Here is a 17290-nt window from a genome sequence, read left to right on the forward strand (position 1 = left end):
CGGCATAAATCCAGGAACCTTCTAGCGTCCTTCTATTAGATGGTGTTAACGTTATATCGAGGCCATACCTCGGTAGAGAGTTTCTAATCCAAGCATCGTCGCCGTGAACTAAACCAAAATTGTGGTCTGAAAGTGGAACATGACGGCATTGACCGGGTCTTTGGAACGAAGCTCGTGGCAATGATGGAATAATTACCATACAAGTCATGACATCACAAATATCCGATTTCTAATATTCGCAATCGTTTATAAACTTGTACATGTCGCGGCACTTTGGCTTTAGTAGAAAAGTAAATTAAGTCGTAAAACAATAATAATTTTTCGAAAATGGCACCAAGACGATTCTCTACTGAACCTGCAGACGCAAGCCCTTTGGGCCAGCCTCTCAAATTCGAGTTCAGCGGTAAAACCGCAAAGAACCGATTTATGAAGGCTGCAATGACAGAGCGACTCTCAACATGGGATCCCAAAGTCCTTGAGAAGCGAGGCGTTCCTACACCAGAACTTATCAATGTCTACCGACGATGGGGCGAAGGAGATTTTGGCGTTATCCTGACTGGAAATGTTATGATCGAGTATGACCAGCTCGAGGCTGCTGGAAACCCCATCGTGCCCCGAGATGCACCCGCGTCCGGTGAGCGTTTTGAAGCGTTCAAGGAACTGGCAACTGTTAGCAAGAAGCATGGAAGCTTGATTATTGCGCAGGTCAGCCATCCTGGACGCCAGGTCCCTGATAACATCCAAAAGAACCCCATTTCTCCGAGTGATGTGCAACTGGAGGGCGAGGTGATGGGCATGCACTTTGCCAAGCCCAAGCCCATGGATGAGCAAGACTTCAAGAATGTTATTGAGGGCTTTGCTCATGCTGCCGAGTTCCTTCACAAAGCTGGTTATGACGGTATTCAATTGCATGGTGCACAGTAAGTTAGCCAAGTCTCAGTGCTCTGCATATAACACTAACTGAGAGAAGTGGTTATCTTTTGGCCCAGTTCCTTTCACCTACCACAAACAAGCGAACAGACAAGTATGGCGGTTCCATCGAGAACCGATCTCGCATCATCTTCGAGATTGCCGATGCCATCCGTGCGCGTGTCCCCGACAAGTCATTCAGCCTATCCATCAAGGTCAACAGCGTTGAGTTCCAGGAAGGCGGTTTCTCCACCGATGACTGCAAGGTTCTTTGCAAGCAACTCGAACAGCATGGCTTTGATTTCGTCGAGCTTTCTGGCGGAACTTACCAGAGCCTTGCCTTCTCTCACCGACGAGAGAGCTCGAAGAAGCGAGAGGCTTTCTTCCTCGAATTTGCAGAGAAGATTATCCCTGAGCTTACCAAGACTAAGGCTTATGTCACTGGTGGCTTAAGGACAGTCAAGGCCATGAATGAGGCTCTGAAGACGGTTCATGGTATCGGATTGGCACGGCCCGTGACTAATGAGTTCGACTTGCCTGCCAAGATCCTCAAGGGTGAGGCTACCAGCGCAATCGACACTTTGCTCGATGAGCAAAACTTTGGTATCACCAACGTTGCTGCTGGCACTCAGTAAGTCTACACAACAACTATGATAATTAATGCTCGGTAGACTAATTTACGTTTAGAATTCGACTGGTAGGTAAGGACAAGCACCCTCTTGACTTGAGCCGAGAGGATCATAAGCGAATCTTTGAAGAATCTATGCAGAAATGGGGTGAGGGTATGGCGCATAATGATGATCAGTCTAAGTACGGATATGTTGACATTGACGGAGTCAAGTTGGAGCCATTTGGCCAAGCTTATGCGGCGGCGTAATCGACAAAAGATAATTAGATCTAGTATAGACCATAATGTTGAATTCACAACAAACTTACTCAATGTCACTGTCACTGCCATTTTCCACCGTATCACGGTACAGTACTCCAAATATGATATTCAACTACAATCTCAGATGAGACAACGAGAAGAGGGGCTAGATGCCTTGACCAATATGCATATCAGCTGATGTTAGCATAGCCCAATGACAGTCGTGGGGGCGACTAAACTGGCTAAAACGAAGTCAAAATTATGACGTTGACTTCAGCACCATTGCAGTTGAAAATGCAAAGGGAGCCTGAAAAAGCCCTCGATAGGCTTATTTCACAATTCGGCGATGCTGCATGGTAAGGCATTATGCGGTTGAAAGTGTCTAATTGACGCGTGTTGCTGACCATGCAGAAACCCATGGTATAATTCGGCTGAATCCCATTTTCACAATGATGCTCGACATCTACATTTTACTCCCGCCTTATCTACAGTCCCAACATACCTTGTCAAATCATCAGAATCAGACATGGCTGCGACACCCTGGACCCTAGTTCGTCTCATGGATGAGTGCGAGAATGCGGAGAAGGAGAATTCCAGCGATGAAGTCTTCATCTCAACTACTACGATCGAATTGTTGACATCGGAAGAGTGCGTCAGCGACATCCTAAAAGAACAAAAATGTCCAAATCAGGGTGCCTTGAAGAAACGGATTTATGATGAAAAATGCCCTGCAAAGATCATCTTTCTCATCTTGGCTCGAACCGGCAAGCTAGATCGCATTGACCAGTTCTTATCCAATGGCTTTTCTGATCACCATCTTCCTATAGAGCTTCTATGGACGCGTGGAGAGTACATGTTCAGAAGTGCAAAAGATTCAAACTGGACTACTGCTCCCTTTGGAGCTGGAATTGACTACAATGATGTCGACTATTTCATTCAGAAGCAATGGCCATTCTTAGCTCCTATCTTTGAGAGGGAGTTCGAATATGTGCTGCAACAAAAGGTTCCTTTACCGTTGGTCAAGCAAGGGAAACCTGTTATCTCAGGGTTTAGCTCCGTTTCGGAGATTGAGATGCACCCTGCGCATGTTCCAGAGCAGGTAGAAGTGAGTCCGCCAGGCCCGACTTTTCAGCGTCTTTGATTTAACGTGATATAGCACTCAATGGCCATGAAGAAAATGGAGCTGGAGAGCGAAGATCAAATCAAGTATGTCAAAAAAGAGATGACTAACGTAACGTCTCTTCGATTGCTGGATCATGACCACCTTGTCAAAGCAATTCTTGCCTGCACCAGAGGAAAGCAGGCCTTATTCTTCTTTCCATGGGCGAAGGGAGGAGATCTATATAAATTCTTTAAAACCAACTCGACCGAGGGCATGGCTGCTATCATATGGATGCTTGATCAAATGGTCGGACTCTCCAGCGCTTTGAGTCTGTTGGCGGATAAGGGATATCGGCATGGTGATCTCAAGCCTGCCAATATCCTCCTGTTCCCGGAGAAGTCTGGTAGCTACCGCCTCAAGATAACAGACGTTGGACTCTCGAAGCTTCACATTCTGGCAACAAGCAGGAGACTAAACGGGACGACTGCCAAGGCTACCACGAGGCGATACAGCCCCCCTGAATTCGACCTCTTGTTTGATGAAGACGGGGAGCCAGTTGAAGACTCTGACGATATCAAGCTATCACGCAAGTTCGACATTTGGTCTCTCGGCTGCGTCTTTATCGAGTTTCTCATCTGGGCCACACTGGGCCGGCAAGAGTATAAGGAATTCGACCGGTCTATGAAAAGTCACCGACGTTTCTGGAACTCTGCACAAGAAGACCTTGACACTAAGGTCAAAGATCGTATACAAAAGCTGGAGGATTCTTCTGAAGACACACCGTGTGACAAAGCTGTCCAGCGAATTCTGACCTTGGTTCTGGAGCAAATGCTCATTGTCAACAGCGATGATCGTAGAAGTGCTTCGGATATTCACAAGGAATTGGAAAGTATAAGAGATAATTACGGTGAGTATCTCCAGCCGAGGAACGTGGTTGATTTGCCGCTAGGCCTGACTGCCGAGCAGGCCGCCGAGTCCGACCATTGTCAAAACGGTCAGGGTCCGTTAGACGGAAGCAACGCCACGAGTCGAAGCGCTCCTGAGCAATCTGGTACCCAAACCAATGGTCTAAATACTACAGCTGTCCCTTCGGGTAATACCGCTGCTATGATTGTATGTGGAACGTGTGAGCTGTAGTGTGTTGAACTTGATAGCTGACGGTGAGATAGTATGTGAGTTGACTGTTGAGTCCGTCCGTTGGTGGAGAGTGGAAAGGCTGACGAAGGAACCGACATCGTAACATACAGAATGTATGTATCAGTCAACCCTGCGTTCTGGACGTCTAATATCTCGTACTAACTTCTCTCGAGCCTGTTAGTGCATCATGAAAATTCTATCTTGATTCAGTCTGCTTACAAGACCCTATTAGCGGGTATGTCTTACAGTAGTCATCCTTTAGTATGCGGTATATACTAACTGGAACAGCAAAGCGCCAAGCTCCTTAATCAATGGAAAGTCAGTCCAGACAATGAGTTTGCACTGAAATTCTTCTCTGAGACTACCAGGCCCAGCCCAGCAGAAAGGGGTCAACTGTGCGACTCTTGTTCGAGACTTCAAATCTGGGAGCCCAATGCTACGATATCTGGTACAGTGAGGGACTTCGGAACTCGTACGTCGGCATGTAATTTGTGTAATCTTCTCTACGCCGTCTCCCAAAAGATTGGCCTTCAAGAGGGTCAGGAATTACAATGCGTTCGGAACGGCCCTACCCTCAACTTAAATGGGCGTGACGGTCTGCCAATCCTGTCACTGTTCTCGGATCCTGGTATGTATTCAGTGTAGCTAGCGACTGTCGTATTGACCGTTTCACCAGCCTTCCATGCTCATGATCTTGGATCAGCCCAAGTTGGATATCCAACTTTGTCCCCTGCAGAAAGCCTTGAGCGGTATCATCTATTTCAAGAGTGGCTCCACATATGTGATAATGATCACGGCCATGCACGAGACGCATCCCCTGGAGGCTGTGCTGTCCAGATGCCCACTAGACTGATTCGCGTGGGCGAGTCGAGCGAGCACTTGGAAGACATTAAAGATTCTGGCTTTCTACGTTATTTTGCTCTAAGCCACTGCTGGGGAGGCAGCACGAGCCTGTCTACTCTGACTAGCAACATCAACAAATTCCGCATTGAGATACCGCACGAGCAACTACCTCTTAATTTCCAGGAAGCCATCAAAGTCACGAGAGCACTCAAGATCCCATACTTGTGGATAGACTCACTGTGTATCATCCAGGATGATCCGGAAGACTGGCGACGAGAAGCTGCCCGAATGGGTCAGGTTTTTAGCAACGCCTACTGCACTATCGCGGCGACGTCAGCTTCGACGTCAGATGAGGGCTTTCTTACTCCAAAGCTCAACTCAACACTTTCCGCGACCTTAGCAACTCCTGGTGGTGGTCTCCTTCACATTTCAGAGTTTATGGAAGATTGTGATAGGGATTTAGAGTCAGCGCCCTTGAATACCCGCGGCTGGGTGATGCAAGAGCGAGCTTTGTCCAGAAGAACACTTCACTTCACCAAGACGCAGGCATACTGGGAATGCGGAAATGGGTTGCAGTGTGAGAGGCTCTTGAAATTGTCAAAGTATGTATTCATCGTTGCTTATTGTGATTTCTGTCCGGTCTAACGGTTATTTTTATCAGTCCTCAATCGGCTCTGTTCGCAGACTCGGATTTCCCCAAGGCCATACTCAAGTACTACAAAGGTGGACGAATCACTCTATTTCAGAATCTTTACGAGAGGTATTCCAGGCTCAGTTTTAGCTACAACTCAGACCGGCCAGTGGCCATTCTGGGTCTGGAGAAACACCTTTCAACTGTCCTCCAGACTCGCGGCAAGTTTGGTGTCTTTGAGCAGTACCTGGCGAGAAGTCTTCTCTGGTCCCGACCTGAGGATATCTTCCTGAAAAGTATCACGTTCCAAGATGACCATCGGGTTCCTTCCTGGTCATGGATGGCATACGAGGGCCCGATCACATATGCGAACATGCCTTTTGACAAGGTCGAATGGAGTACAGACTGCTCGCTTCAGTCTGGAGAGGAAACCGGTACAGACAGCAACAGGACTGTATTGCAAGCAGTTGCTAGAGATATCATATTGGATAAGCTGGATATGCAAGATAGAGTCAAACTTGATGAAGGACCTGGGTTCGAACCATCCAGCTTGCGGGGAATTGTCCTTGGTAAAGACAAGAAACTAGAATCGCGGGCCGAGGTACACTACGTTCTCCTCGTTACCTTATCCGAAGACGAACCAGAGCAGGCAAAGGTTTATGTCCGAGTTGGAGTGGCCTGGCTTCTTGAAAATAACATCGCAAGGGATGGAGAGGATGTTGTGATTTACTAGCTATCGCTTCTCTAAATCTTGATTCGGATTTGTCATTGAATATCCTTCATTTCGTTGCCGGTTGCTATGGTTCTATATATGTGTGATGATGGTGATGCTAATGAGTAGTCTAAGAGGTCCATATTATGTCCCCAGACTGTCATGGATGGTGATATGAGAGTTTGACAGGCGCCTTCGTGTGAAGAGCTTTTCTGAAGGTCGTGGGAAGATGCTTGGCGCAGAATAACATGTTGTTACATCCCACGCCTGAAGGAGTCCCGGTCCCATCGTATGGTGTACATATCTTGCTGCATCTCGACAGAGAACTTGTTGCGGGGGAGACTTCGTTCGAGGATAGCAAGCAGCTTTTGTGGACTAACGTCCTTCGCATTTATGCGGATAGTATCGTATGATGAGCTGGTCATTGACCGCCCACTCGTTTGTTGTTGCATTTGCCCAGGCATTCTGAATAGGACGAGATATGGATGAAGTCGAACGTCGACGGATAGATGAAAATATGCTTGAAATGGAAGTCGGAGACGAAACACGGAAGTGGCTGATTTAAAAAGACTCGATAACGGACGCGATATGACTCAGAAATAGCAAATTGGAAAAAAGGCAGATGAGGCAACCTCAGAAGCGGGGGCTGTGCCTAGAGGCCTATGTGGGTGGCCTCCGTCTGACACACTGTGGAAAAGCAGGCTCTGGACTGAGCAATCAAGCCCAGTCAAGTCGGCCACTCAATAGCTGCTGCCTGGAATTTTCAACTCTCGCTGCAGGTCTTCTCAGATCAGGCTAGAGGAGGGTGCCAGAAGCATGCTTCCGCGCTGCGCAAAGGTGATTCGCGATGCTGATAAGGATGAGGTGGCGGCACGAGCCGCTCCAGGCCAAGCATTCTAACCGCTGTGGCATCAACCTGACCAATGTCTGTCATGGGTAGCCAGAGGCCTTGTTCGGATTTCCATAGAATTCATTGGCTGGCCATATGCAAAGCCCAAATAGCTCGACCAGGGATGTCAGCCGCAGTTCAGGGAGGGCTTTGTATTTCTCAAATGCGTACTCGAGGGAAATCAGGCTCGGCTCAATTGAATAGAAATATCTCAGCCTCTAGACATTATAAGGAATAAAATGCATTTCCTAGCGTCCCCTGACCCGAATCATACCTCGATTTCATTAGAAGCCTATCCTTGCTAATATGGACCATGGTTAAGCCGTCCAACCCGCGCTCAAGAGAGAGGAGAATAAAGAAGACCACTTCATATACGAAATCACCGGGAAGCCTCGATGTATCTCGGAGTCAACGGTTATCGAACTCACCAACGGTGTCTCATCATGACCCTCCAGGCATACCGAATTGGGGAGAAGCGCCATCTCGATCCGACATCAACTTGAAACCTGGGATAGGACAAGGGTCTATCAATATTTCGGTATTATCTCAAAGGGAAAGCACATCGACATTTCGGAGTATCTCTGATATGGGTCATCGTAAATGGCTTGAGTCATTGGCTGCTTATCGAATTTCTGCCAGTATGTCTGGAGAAGGCCTGGATTCGGAGCCACCATTGGTTGACATCGATGTATCCTCTGTGTGGGAAGCCTTGATGAATGCGTGCAGGAAACCCGCCATTGATCATACTGGTAAGCAAGCGTTTATACCTCTGGGACGGCTGCTTCGGATTCTCAGCCCCCGGAATGTTGAAAGGATACTCAGTCAAAGGTTCACAGATGAGACTTTGATGAGCCTTGTCAACGAGGTATATGGAGCTAATGGCGAACCAAGAAGACTAAAGATCATGGCTACATTGATATTGGTCAATGGACTCCACTTTCTACTAGACTTTGTCAATGCAAAGGTAGAAGATAGTCAGCTCCCACTTACTGTTCACCGACGAGGACAACAAGCCATCTTATACGACCGTGAGAAGAATGAGATAGAGTCTTCAAAGAATTGGACTTGGTCCTATCCCGAAGCCGAATACTTTACCATGAAGCAGATGCAACTATGCAGCCTATTCTGCACTATCGATGAAGAAGAGCAGTTCATGGATCATTTTCGACTCCCTGCAGATTTTGTCCTACCATTTGTGGATTCTGACCCCCCTGTAATTCGGTCCGGAGGATATGGCAAAGTCACAAAGGTCTTTATAGAGCCGTCGCACTTATGGTACCGGGGTAGGTACCCAAAGCCAGAGTGTTTCGCTATCAAGGCTATTCAGCACAGCTCAATAGACCACCCGAGTGAAGCAGACTCTCTCGCGAGACGGCTGGTTATTAAGAAGCTCGAGGACAGAGAACACCTTCATCAGCTTCTTTTCTCCTTTCGTCGAGCCGACTATTACTATCTCGTTTTCGAATGGGCTGACGGTGATCTTACTGATCTATGGGAAACGATGCCAAGCTTATACCGCCCTGATGTCGAAGAAGACGCAGTTTGGTTCTTTCGTCAATGCGCGGGCATTGTGCGGAGCTTGGGTAGTCTTCACGAGCAACGATCGTCTTACACCGCCAGCACCGTGGAGGAAATAGTTCACATCGCACTGGCGGGAAAGTACGGACGGCACAGCGACATAAAGCCACAAAATCTACTTTGGTTTAGTGATTATCAAGGAGACAAGAAAGATCACCTGGTTATCGCCGATCTTGGACTTACCCAGTTCAACACATCACAGTCCAAGTCCCATGTGTCATGGGCTGATGTCAAGGGTTATACACAAACCTATAAAGCCCCAGAAAGTGAAGGAAGTGACGGGGTTGGAACCAGATATGACATTTGGTCTCTAGGCTGCGTCTTTCTAGAGCATGCATCTGTGTTTCTGATGAGGGACAATAGCTGTGTCAGGACGTTCTCAGACAATAGACTGGAGGAGGATAAGTATCTGAATAGATCTGGGAATTATCATAGCGATTCTTTCTACAATTTGATCAGGGAAAAGGATTTCACAGACACATACACAGCAATTGGAAGCAGTGGCATCCGGGGAGAGGTCAAAAAGACAGTCACGAAAGTAAGAATCGTATCAGAATCAGTCCTTCATCATGAGCTAACAACTCATCGCCATAGATGATTCAAGGTCTCAAAGATCATCACTTGTGTGCTCCTTCGATGTCTGACTTCTTAGATCTCATCAGCGAAGGGATGCTAGTACCAAATCAATCTGCTCGGTATACTGCAGGTATGGTCTTGAGAGCTCTCAGAGATATCCAACTCCGGTGTGACCAGGACCCCAGGTACGCTTGCGTATCAAGACACTTGCCATTGAAGGATCAGTTGAAGTCGATACCCGATAGTCGCATTCCTTCAAGACAGTCTCGGATCTTGGCAGGTATCTCAGGAGGGCAACAAGGCAGCAGGGCCAACTTTGACTCGTCCCACACGGAGTCAACCGGAGATGCAGGGGCTGCTGATCCAGAAGCGTTGAAGATGCTTAATGAGCTGCGTCATATGAGTAACGATAGCAATTTATCCCCCGACAACCTACAACTCCAGATTCCAAAGATTTGGTTCGATGGGTCTGTAGGAGGTCTTTTGCAGGAACACAGCCCTATAAGCGATTTAATCCATAGGTTTGAGTCGCTCTCTGTCCGAGAAAAGACTTGATCTTTTTTATGCAACCCGATGGTTGTACGGTCATACCTTGGAGAATACAGCATGAATAGACTTGAAACTCCTCCACTTTATAGGTATGGGTCTAAATATTATTTATCGTTTCGAATCCAGGAGGATTGAGGTTCTCGGCGACCCCGATTAGTGATGGTGGTGGTTTCGGTCAAAGAGGGGCATCATAACTGTGTTTGGTGATGCAGCTGAAATAGATCACTAACCAGGTCCAGGTATGTCGTATGACATTTACAATGGTTCTCCTACTTTTAGTTAGCTTTTTGAACTGTCTCAGCTGACTTCCCTTCTTTTACCTGAAAGGTGATGAATACAGCTAGTGTACCAATATTGCAGGGGTATTTGCATCAATAGCGCATTTACCAGCTGGCATAGACATGTCACATTGCCCATATCGATGCTTGGCACCTAATCTGGACTCAAAAGGTATAAATACTCTCGAGGGAATACCTGAAGTATGCTGCAGTGTGAAAGTAATTCCTCTCTTTTATTTTTTATCGCTTCCTCTCGATCATTCCAAACTCTCAGCATGAGTCTGAATCTACATGACCCCAGGGACTGGATGAAAAACCTTCCTGGCGACTTGAGTCTCACTCAAATCTCGATACCAGGAACTCATAATAGTCATGCTATTAAATCCAATGTTGTGGTAGCGTCAAACGGCAAGGTCAACTTTGCCGCCTATGCGTTATACAATCCTGGGATCGTTTCAATGTATGCTGAGGTTTATACTGCAATAGCAACATGCCAAAGTTCTTCTATGTGGGATCAACTACATTTTGGCGTCCGTTGCTTTGATCTGCGGGTGCGCTCGTGGGAAAAGTTTGATAACGAGGGAGGTCGCTGGGCGTTTGGTCTGTGTCACGGAAGTGCTAAGCTCAAGGAGAGTCTGACACAAGTTCTTGACGGAATGGCGGATTTCCTCAAGAAGTATCCAAGCGAAACATTACTCATTTCTATCAAATGGGACGAGGAAAAGCTGGACGGATCGAAACCTGTTATAGTCACGCCAGACAAGAACCTTCGCTTCGGCGTGTCCGAGATCTGGGATAAGCACAACTGGTTCAAAGGAGCATATTGGCCTAAGCTTCACGAAGTACGAGGTCGAGCTATTTTACTGCGTCGATTTTGGAATCCTGATAATGAGTTGCTGGGCATCAACTTCGACGACCCAAGTTTCTTCAATAACGCCCGCAGCAAGGGGCCCGAAGGCAAATGGAAGCAAATGACAGACCCAGGCCGAGATTCGATGACCATCGAGGAGCGCTGGAAATGTGCGCGAGATATGCTCATCGAAGCCAAGGAAGCTGATTTCAACGACAACGTTATGTATTTTGCATCGACATGCGATGTCTGGCTGGATATGGATGGAAAGAAGCCAAGGTTCTGGGCCCCCTCCTACTATGCAGATCAACTATGTGTACCTCTTCTCACATTCATGAATGGAGAGTATAGGTCGCAGAAGAAGGGCAGATACGGTGTTGTTGTCACTGACTTCTGCAACCCGAACATTTCCCAACTCATTTTCGAACAAAACTTCAGCCGTTGATTTCTATACTATGCCGCCTGTTCTGTTTCAAATGAGACTTGTGGGGGACAGTTTATAGTTACAGCATAAAACTTGACTTCAGTATCTATAGTCTATTATGATTCCATTGCTCTTTGACGTCTATAACCCTTTCTTTTCTATTCTATTCATCATGTCTAAACCTCATTCGTGCTTTTATACCTCACCGCGCTTATCACTAACGTCCTCAAGGTTCTCTGATTGGCTCACTTCACCCTTGACATCAGATCTGAACTGCTGTTCCTCCTGTTTCAGTTGCTCTTTGAGGATCTTGTCTGCCTTCCAGATTGGCTTGATCTTGAAGAGTCTGTAAACTTGCTCCAACGGAATTCCGCTAGTCTCGGGAATGAGGAAGAAGGCGAAGATGAAGGCAAAGAATGACAGAGTCGCAAAGAACATGTAAACACCGTATCCCATTGCAGCAAACATTTGCTCTGTGAATCGCGAGACAAGGAAGTTGAACAGCCAGTTGCTGGCGGTTGTGCAGGCTTGTGCAAGGGATCGGAAACTGGGGTCGAAGAATTCCTTGAAACTAGTTAGACGATGAAACAATATATGGGAATGCAAGACTTACAGAGTTGATGACCCAGGGCGTGCCATTCCATGTAGGAGTGTAGACGGCAGTCCAGAGGTAGAAGAATACGATAGCGGCGATACCACTGCCAGTCAAATGATCCTGGGGGTTCTTGGTAGGGTCGACGACGTAGATGTATGCACCCAATACCCACATACAGATAGAGCCAGTGATACCACCAATAAGTAGCAGCTTCCTTCGGCCAAGTTGATCAACAAGGAAAAGAAGCCAAACAAAGGTCATCACAGCCTTGACGACACCAAAGATGCCTGTCATTACGTTGACAGTATCGTGCTGGACCCCAATGCTCTGTAAAAGGTTAGATTGGCGCTAGTTCCAAACATGACCATGGTTGTAAACTTACGGAGAACACAGTTGGGGAGTAGTAGTTGATGGCGTTGATGCCGGAGCCGTTCTGCCAGAAGAATAGCATGCATCCCAAGAAGAGACGCCACATCATGTTTGGGCGATCCTTGAGAGCCTGGAAAGGCTTCCAAAGTCCAATACCAACAGTCGACTTCTGGATCTCGTGAGCGTGATCAATGGCTGATACCTCTTCTGTGATGTAGAGATCGGTGGGTGGGAGCTGTCGAATCCAGCAAAGGTTCTCCATAGCCTGTGTTCTGCGTTCCTTGAGGAATAGCCATCGAGGGGACTCGCGAATCCAGAGGGATCCGAGGAAGAGAAGACCCGACGGGATGATCTGGACGGCGAAGGGAACGATCCATTGTTGGTGGCTTTCGGGCATGTGCTTCTGGACACCATACTATACAAAGGTTAGCAAGCGTGCAATATGTAAAGGCATGAAGTCTTGACTTACGTTGATCCAGAACCCTACGAGACCACCAATCTGCCAGCCAAGCTCGTACAGACCGACCAAGCGACCTCGGATAGCTGGAGGCGCCAGCTCGGAAATGTAGATAGGGATGATGTTGCTTGCGAAACCAGTTCCAAGGCCTGACAAGACACGACCTGCGTATAGAATTCCCAAGCCAGTGCTCGAGTCGGCACCGCATTGAAGACCAGCTCCAAGCGTGAAAGTGGCGGAAGCGATGGCAAGACACCATTTACGGCCAACCAAATGGCTCATAACATAAGTGAGAAGCGCGCCGAAGAAAGCGCCAGCGATGAAAAGCGAGACAATGTTCTCACTGATCAAGTTTCGCTCCTCGACGGTCTTGGTATCGATCCCAAACTCTTTCTTGAACGAATCAAGTGTAATAGTCGTTCCAATAAAAGCACTTGTATAACCGATCATGTTGGAACCGCACGAAGCAACGACAGCAAGCACATAAATGCGCCAGTTGTACACCGAAGGCGGCGTCGGCCTATCTTCAGCGAGAGTAAGGATACCCATGGTTACAAGGTCAGTATGTCCCTGAGTTATTCGAGCAGAGGAGCTGTCGAGATAACAAAGCGACAAGATCAAGAGCTTTATAGGAATCAGTGGGATCCGGGGCCCCGACTTTGAAGAGGTAAGTCTTTGTTCTTCCCCATCCTGACAAAGTTTTCTTCTCCATGCGCTACGTTACAAAGATGCCCACATTGCTCTGGGGCGCTGGAGTCGATGGAGCAAATGAGTCGGGCCGGACGAGCGTTTTCCCCGTATGGGGCAACGAGGTGAGATTGTCGTCGGTGTGCTTCCGCTATCTGATCAATTCCTTCACGTAATTTCGATTGAGCTTAATGAGCTTAAATGATTGGTAAAATCGGCAAATTGTGTCGTCAAAGAATCTGTTCCTGACTCGTGTTGACGCCTCCTGCGGAAGCGCGGCTTAACGGCTCTTGGCTTCCAAGCCATTTGAGCCTCATATTGAGCCTCAACATCCACTACCATCGCCAAGGACAAGCCATTTACCGCTGTAGAGCCAGCAAAGCCCTCTGGAAAAGGCCTAGAAAGGGACTTCAACCTCGCGTAACCCCCACTATCCCCGTCTCATACCCAGACCCCGGACCATCCGGAGATCAGCGCGGAGAAAAAATCTCCAGGCGTGTCCTGAGCCTCCGGCAAAACCTTTACCCCACCAGATATGAGTCTTTTCTTCGCCAGAGGGATAAAAGCTTGGATGGGCCACGTCAAAGCTCGAGGGTGACACCAAAATCGGGTACCGGCACGTCTAGCTGATCAATTACAGCGTTATCAATGGCATCTGAGAGGACCCTTGACGTCAGTTGCGTTGGGGGAGTCATGCGTGACCCCAAATTCCCCGATTTCTGTGGTTGAACCTTGATCCGGGGCCTCCATGGGGGAATAAACATGGAGATTAGCTATGTATAGACTAACAAATCCGAGGAGATGACTTTATCAGTAGAGAAAGGATTCAAATGCCGAAGGAAACTTCTCAGTGTGCATGATTGAGCACAAACGATATCCACTAAAGGAACCAATGAATTGACCGCCGTGATCGGATACATCTTGAAAATGTTTGCGGAGATGCGTGTACGCCAAACACAAAGACAAACTGACAATGCTTTCAGAAAACTGTTGGCAATACAATTCTTTGAAGGTGGCAAGAGTGTAGGGCATACTTTTGAACTGGCAGTTTCTAGATCTCTCTATCACTGTTAATGTTTAGGGACTGTTATTAAACACAGTTGTGTTGAAGTGTCAGTAACCGTTTGGCACTCTTCACATGCTGTAACAAATTACACTACATGCTTGAGAAAAAATACGACAAGGAGACGAGAACTATAAGAGAATGAAAACGATTTGAATAAAACGGTGACCTATTTGACTTCCCGATGATTCGCATTGCGGTCTTATCTAAATGATACAGGAATCTACCCTAGAACGAGGTGATAGAGCGTGAGGCCTGGTGGATACGCGTAAAGTACGCGATTAGGCAGGTCCTGAATTGTTGGGCCATCGTCAGCTCAACCAACAACTTTTGCAAACAACTCATGATTCTCACTTATCATGGCTGACAAACACCCCTTCAGAGTCGTAATTGTAGGCGCGAGCGTCACTGGGCTGAGCCTGGCAAACATGCTCCAGGCCAACGGCATCGACTTTCTGGTCCTGGAGGCTTATCCGACTGTAGCTCCTCAGGTCGGGGCTAGCATCGGGCTGCTGCCTCATGGAAATCGCATCCTACATCAGCTCGGCTTATACGACAAAATCATGGAAATTGCGCCTCCGGTACAAACTTTCAACTTCCGAAACACAAATGGCCAAATTCTAGCCCGGCATCGAGAGATGGATGAGCGCATTATCGAGAGGTCAGTATGTATGTTCGCATATCCTGAACCTCGTTTGACTGATCCTCCTGTTGAAGGCATGGATACCCAATGGTATTCCTCGATAGGCAGATGCTTCTTAAAGTGCTCTACAACAACATAAAAGACAAGTCAAAAGTCTTAACAAACAAGCGAGTTGTCAGGACAGAGTTGGTTAGTGGTGGCGTTCAAGCCGTCACATCAGACGGAACGATTATTGCTGGTGACATCCTTGTTGGAGCAGACGGCGTCCACAGTACAATACGCTCGCAGATGTGGAGGCTAGCTGGAAGGCTTTCACCAGGGCTCTTTGATCCAAACGAGCATGAAGGTGAGTCTGAATACGACCAATCTACCAACACACTGACTGATGGGCACAGCACCTCCTTGTGAAAACAGTTGCATATTCGGCATCTCTAATCCGTGTCCTGGTATCAACCCAGGCGATCTACACTGCGTATTCAGGAACAGCTCTTCGTATCTTGTTACTGGAGGTCCCAAAGGGCGAGTCTACTGGTTTCGGTTCCAGAAGCTCCAGGAGAAAGTTCATGGCTCAGCCATTCCACGCTATAGCGAGAAAGACCTCCAAAAAGCACTGTCCGAATCTGCTGACGACAACATACTGCCTAATCTAAAGTTCTCAACCCTTGTTGACAACAAAGTGAGCGCCGTCATGACTCCACTGGTGGAATATGTCTACAAGCAGTGGCACTTCGACAGGATCGTCACTCTAGGCGACTCAGCGCACAAGGTAGGTCCCAGAGAATACACGATATGCAGCGGTCTGACGTATCACAGTTTCATCCAGTGGGCGGCCAAGGTGGTAACGCTGCTATTGAGAGTGCGGCTTTATTGACGAACAACGTCGTGAAAGCACTTAAACGAAGTCCTTCAGGACGTCTGACCACCGTCCAAGTCGAGTCCATGTTTGCAGATGTCCAGTCTCGCCGCAAACCCAGGTTGGCACTCAACCATCGTTATTCTCATAACCGTGCGAACACAGAAGCACTCGATACGCCTCTGAAGAAGCTTATGGCGATCCATCTGCTTCCGCTGGTAGATGAGCAAGTCGTCACTCTTGGCTATTGCTCTCAACATCCCGGTGGAGAAATGCTGGATATGCTGCCAGTGCAACACCGTGAGAAATTGATACCATACAAACAAGAACTGCTTTGCGAGCCTGTGTCAAGAGGCAGCATACAGTGGACATTGGTAGTGGCCTATACAGTCTTAGCAGTTATCGCAGCTTCTGCACGCAAATATGGTCCTACTTCAACCGATAGACCTATCTATCATGACTATTGGACCGAAAAGGCTTCGATATTGAGTCTCGAGTCTCTTAAGGTCAACGAATTTAGCCATTTCACCCAGCCCATCGCCATTATCATGATTGAAGGCTATCGTGGACGAAACAAACTCACGCCTCTTGGACTGTAAGAAATCTTCACTAGGGTAAGCGGCGCGAACTGATAGTGTATAGATCTGCCTTGTGGCTTATTCTCATTCGATATGGCGGAATTGGAGTTGCCATGCCGTTATACTATCTCGTCTACACCTTGATATCGGATGCTGAATCTTACTGGTGGCCCATGAGAAGGTTTGTTCCTCTACGATACGCCAGGCATATTATCTCTGCGTACATGATGTCAGAAGCAATCAATTTCGGTCTTGTCTTGTTACCGACGCATCTGCCCACGTGGATGCAAGCCGCCAAGTCATTTTGGCCTTTACTGGTTCCCGTATTCGTCGGAGTGTTGGGATCTTTTGGCAGCCATCAAACTGCACTGAATCAGAACAAAATATTAAATGTCGAACTCAAGGTTTTGGACAGAATATACTTAGCTGCTGGACTTTTCGGGACTTTGTGTCATTGGTTTGCCATCATCCAAGTCGTTCGCAACACTGACCTCAACATGATACTCAACTTCGATCGGCCAGCTATATTCGATGGACCACTTCATATACGAGCAACACAACATTGTGGATTATTTGCCCACTTCCTAGCAACATATGTGTGGACAGTTCAAGCTATGTGGGATCTGAACAGAGTTGGCCGAGCCAACACGAACCTGTTCACTGCATCACTCTGGATTTTGCTTGCGTTTGTGAGTTTTG

The 17290-nt window shown here is 47.6% G+C and overlaps 4 protein-coding genes across 4 annotated transcripts; 3 read left to right on the forward strand and 1 right to left on the reverse strand.

Annotated features, from left to right (window-relative positions):
- Window positions 1–327: 327 nt before the first annotated feature.
- On the forward strand, window positions 328–1786 carry FTJAE_6059 (NADH oxidase; the record flags this gene model as incomplete). Its single annotated transcript, XM_037352633.1, has 3 exons — window positions 328–920; window positions 971–1540; window positions 1597–1786. 3 exons carry the CDS (start codon window positions 328–330, stop codon window positions 1784–1786), a joined length of 1353 nt encoding a protein of 450 aa, XP_037206849.1.
- A 517-nt stretch (window positions 1787–2303) lies between these two features.
- FTJAE_6060 (serine threonine kinase) lies at window positions 2304–6223 on the forward strand (the record flags this gene model as incomplete). The annotated part of the gene is made up of 5 exons (XM_037352635.1): window positions 2304–2882; window positions 2934–3992; window positions 4305–4644; window positions 4693–5461; window positions 5521–6223. 5 exons carry the CDS (start codon window positions 2304–2306, stop codon window positions 6221–6223), a joined length of 3450 nt encoding a protein of 1149 aa, XP_037206850.1.
- A 1508-nt stretch (window positions 6224–7731) lies between these two features.
- Window positions 7732–11367, forward strand: FTJAE_6061 (serine threonine kinase; the record flags this gene model as incomplete). The annotated part of the gene is made up of 4 exons (XM_037352636.1): window positions 7732–9074; window positions 9129–9207; window positions 9264–9766; window positions 10374–11367. 4 exons carry the CDS (start codon window positions 7732–7734, stop codon window positions 11365–11367), a joined length of 2919 nt encoding a protein of 972 aa, XP_037206851.1.
- A 174-nt stretch (window positions 11368–11541) lies between these two features.
- FTJAE_6062 (quinate permease) lies at window positions 11542–13316 on the reverse strand (the record flags this gene model as incomplete). The annotated part of the gene is made up of 4 exons (XM_037352637.1): window positions 11542–11910; window positions 11960–12268; window positions 12324–12725; window positions 12780–13316. The coding sequence occupies 4 exons, from the start codon at window positions 13314–13316 to the stop codon at window positions 11542–11544; spliced, it is 1617 nt and encodes a 538-aa protein (XP_037206852.1).
- Between the last annotated feature and the right edge of the window lie 3974 nt (window positions 13317–17290).

Source organism: Fusarium tjaetaba (assembly GCF_013396195.1).
Source record: "Fusarium tjaetaba strain NRRL 66243 chromosome Unknown NRRL66243_c0000117, whole genome shotgun sequence".
Lineage (NCBI taxonomy): Eukaryota > Fungi > Ascomycota > Sordariomycetes > Hypocreales > Nectriaceae > Fusarium > Fusarium tjaetaba.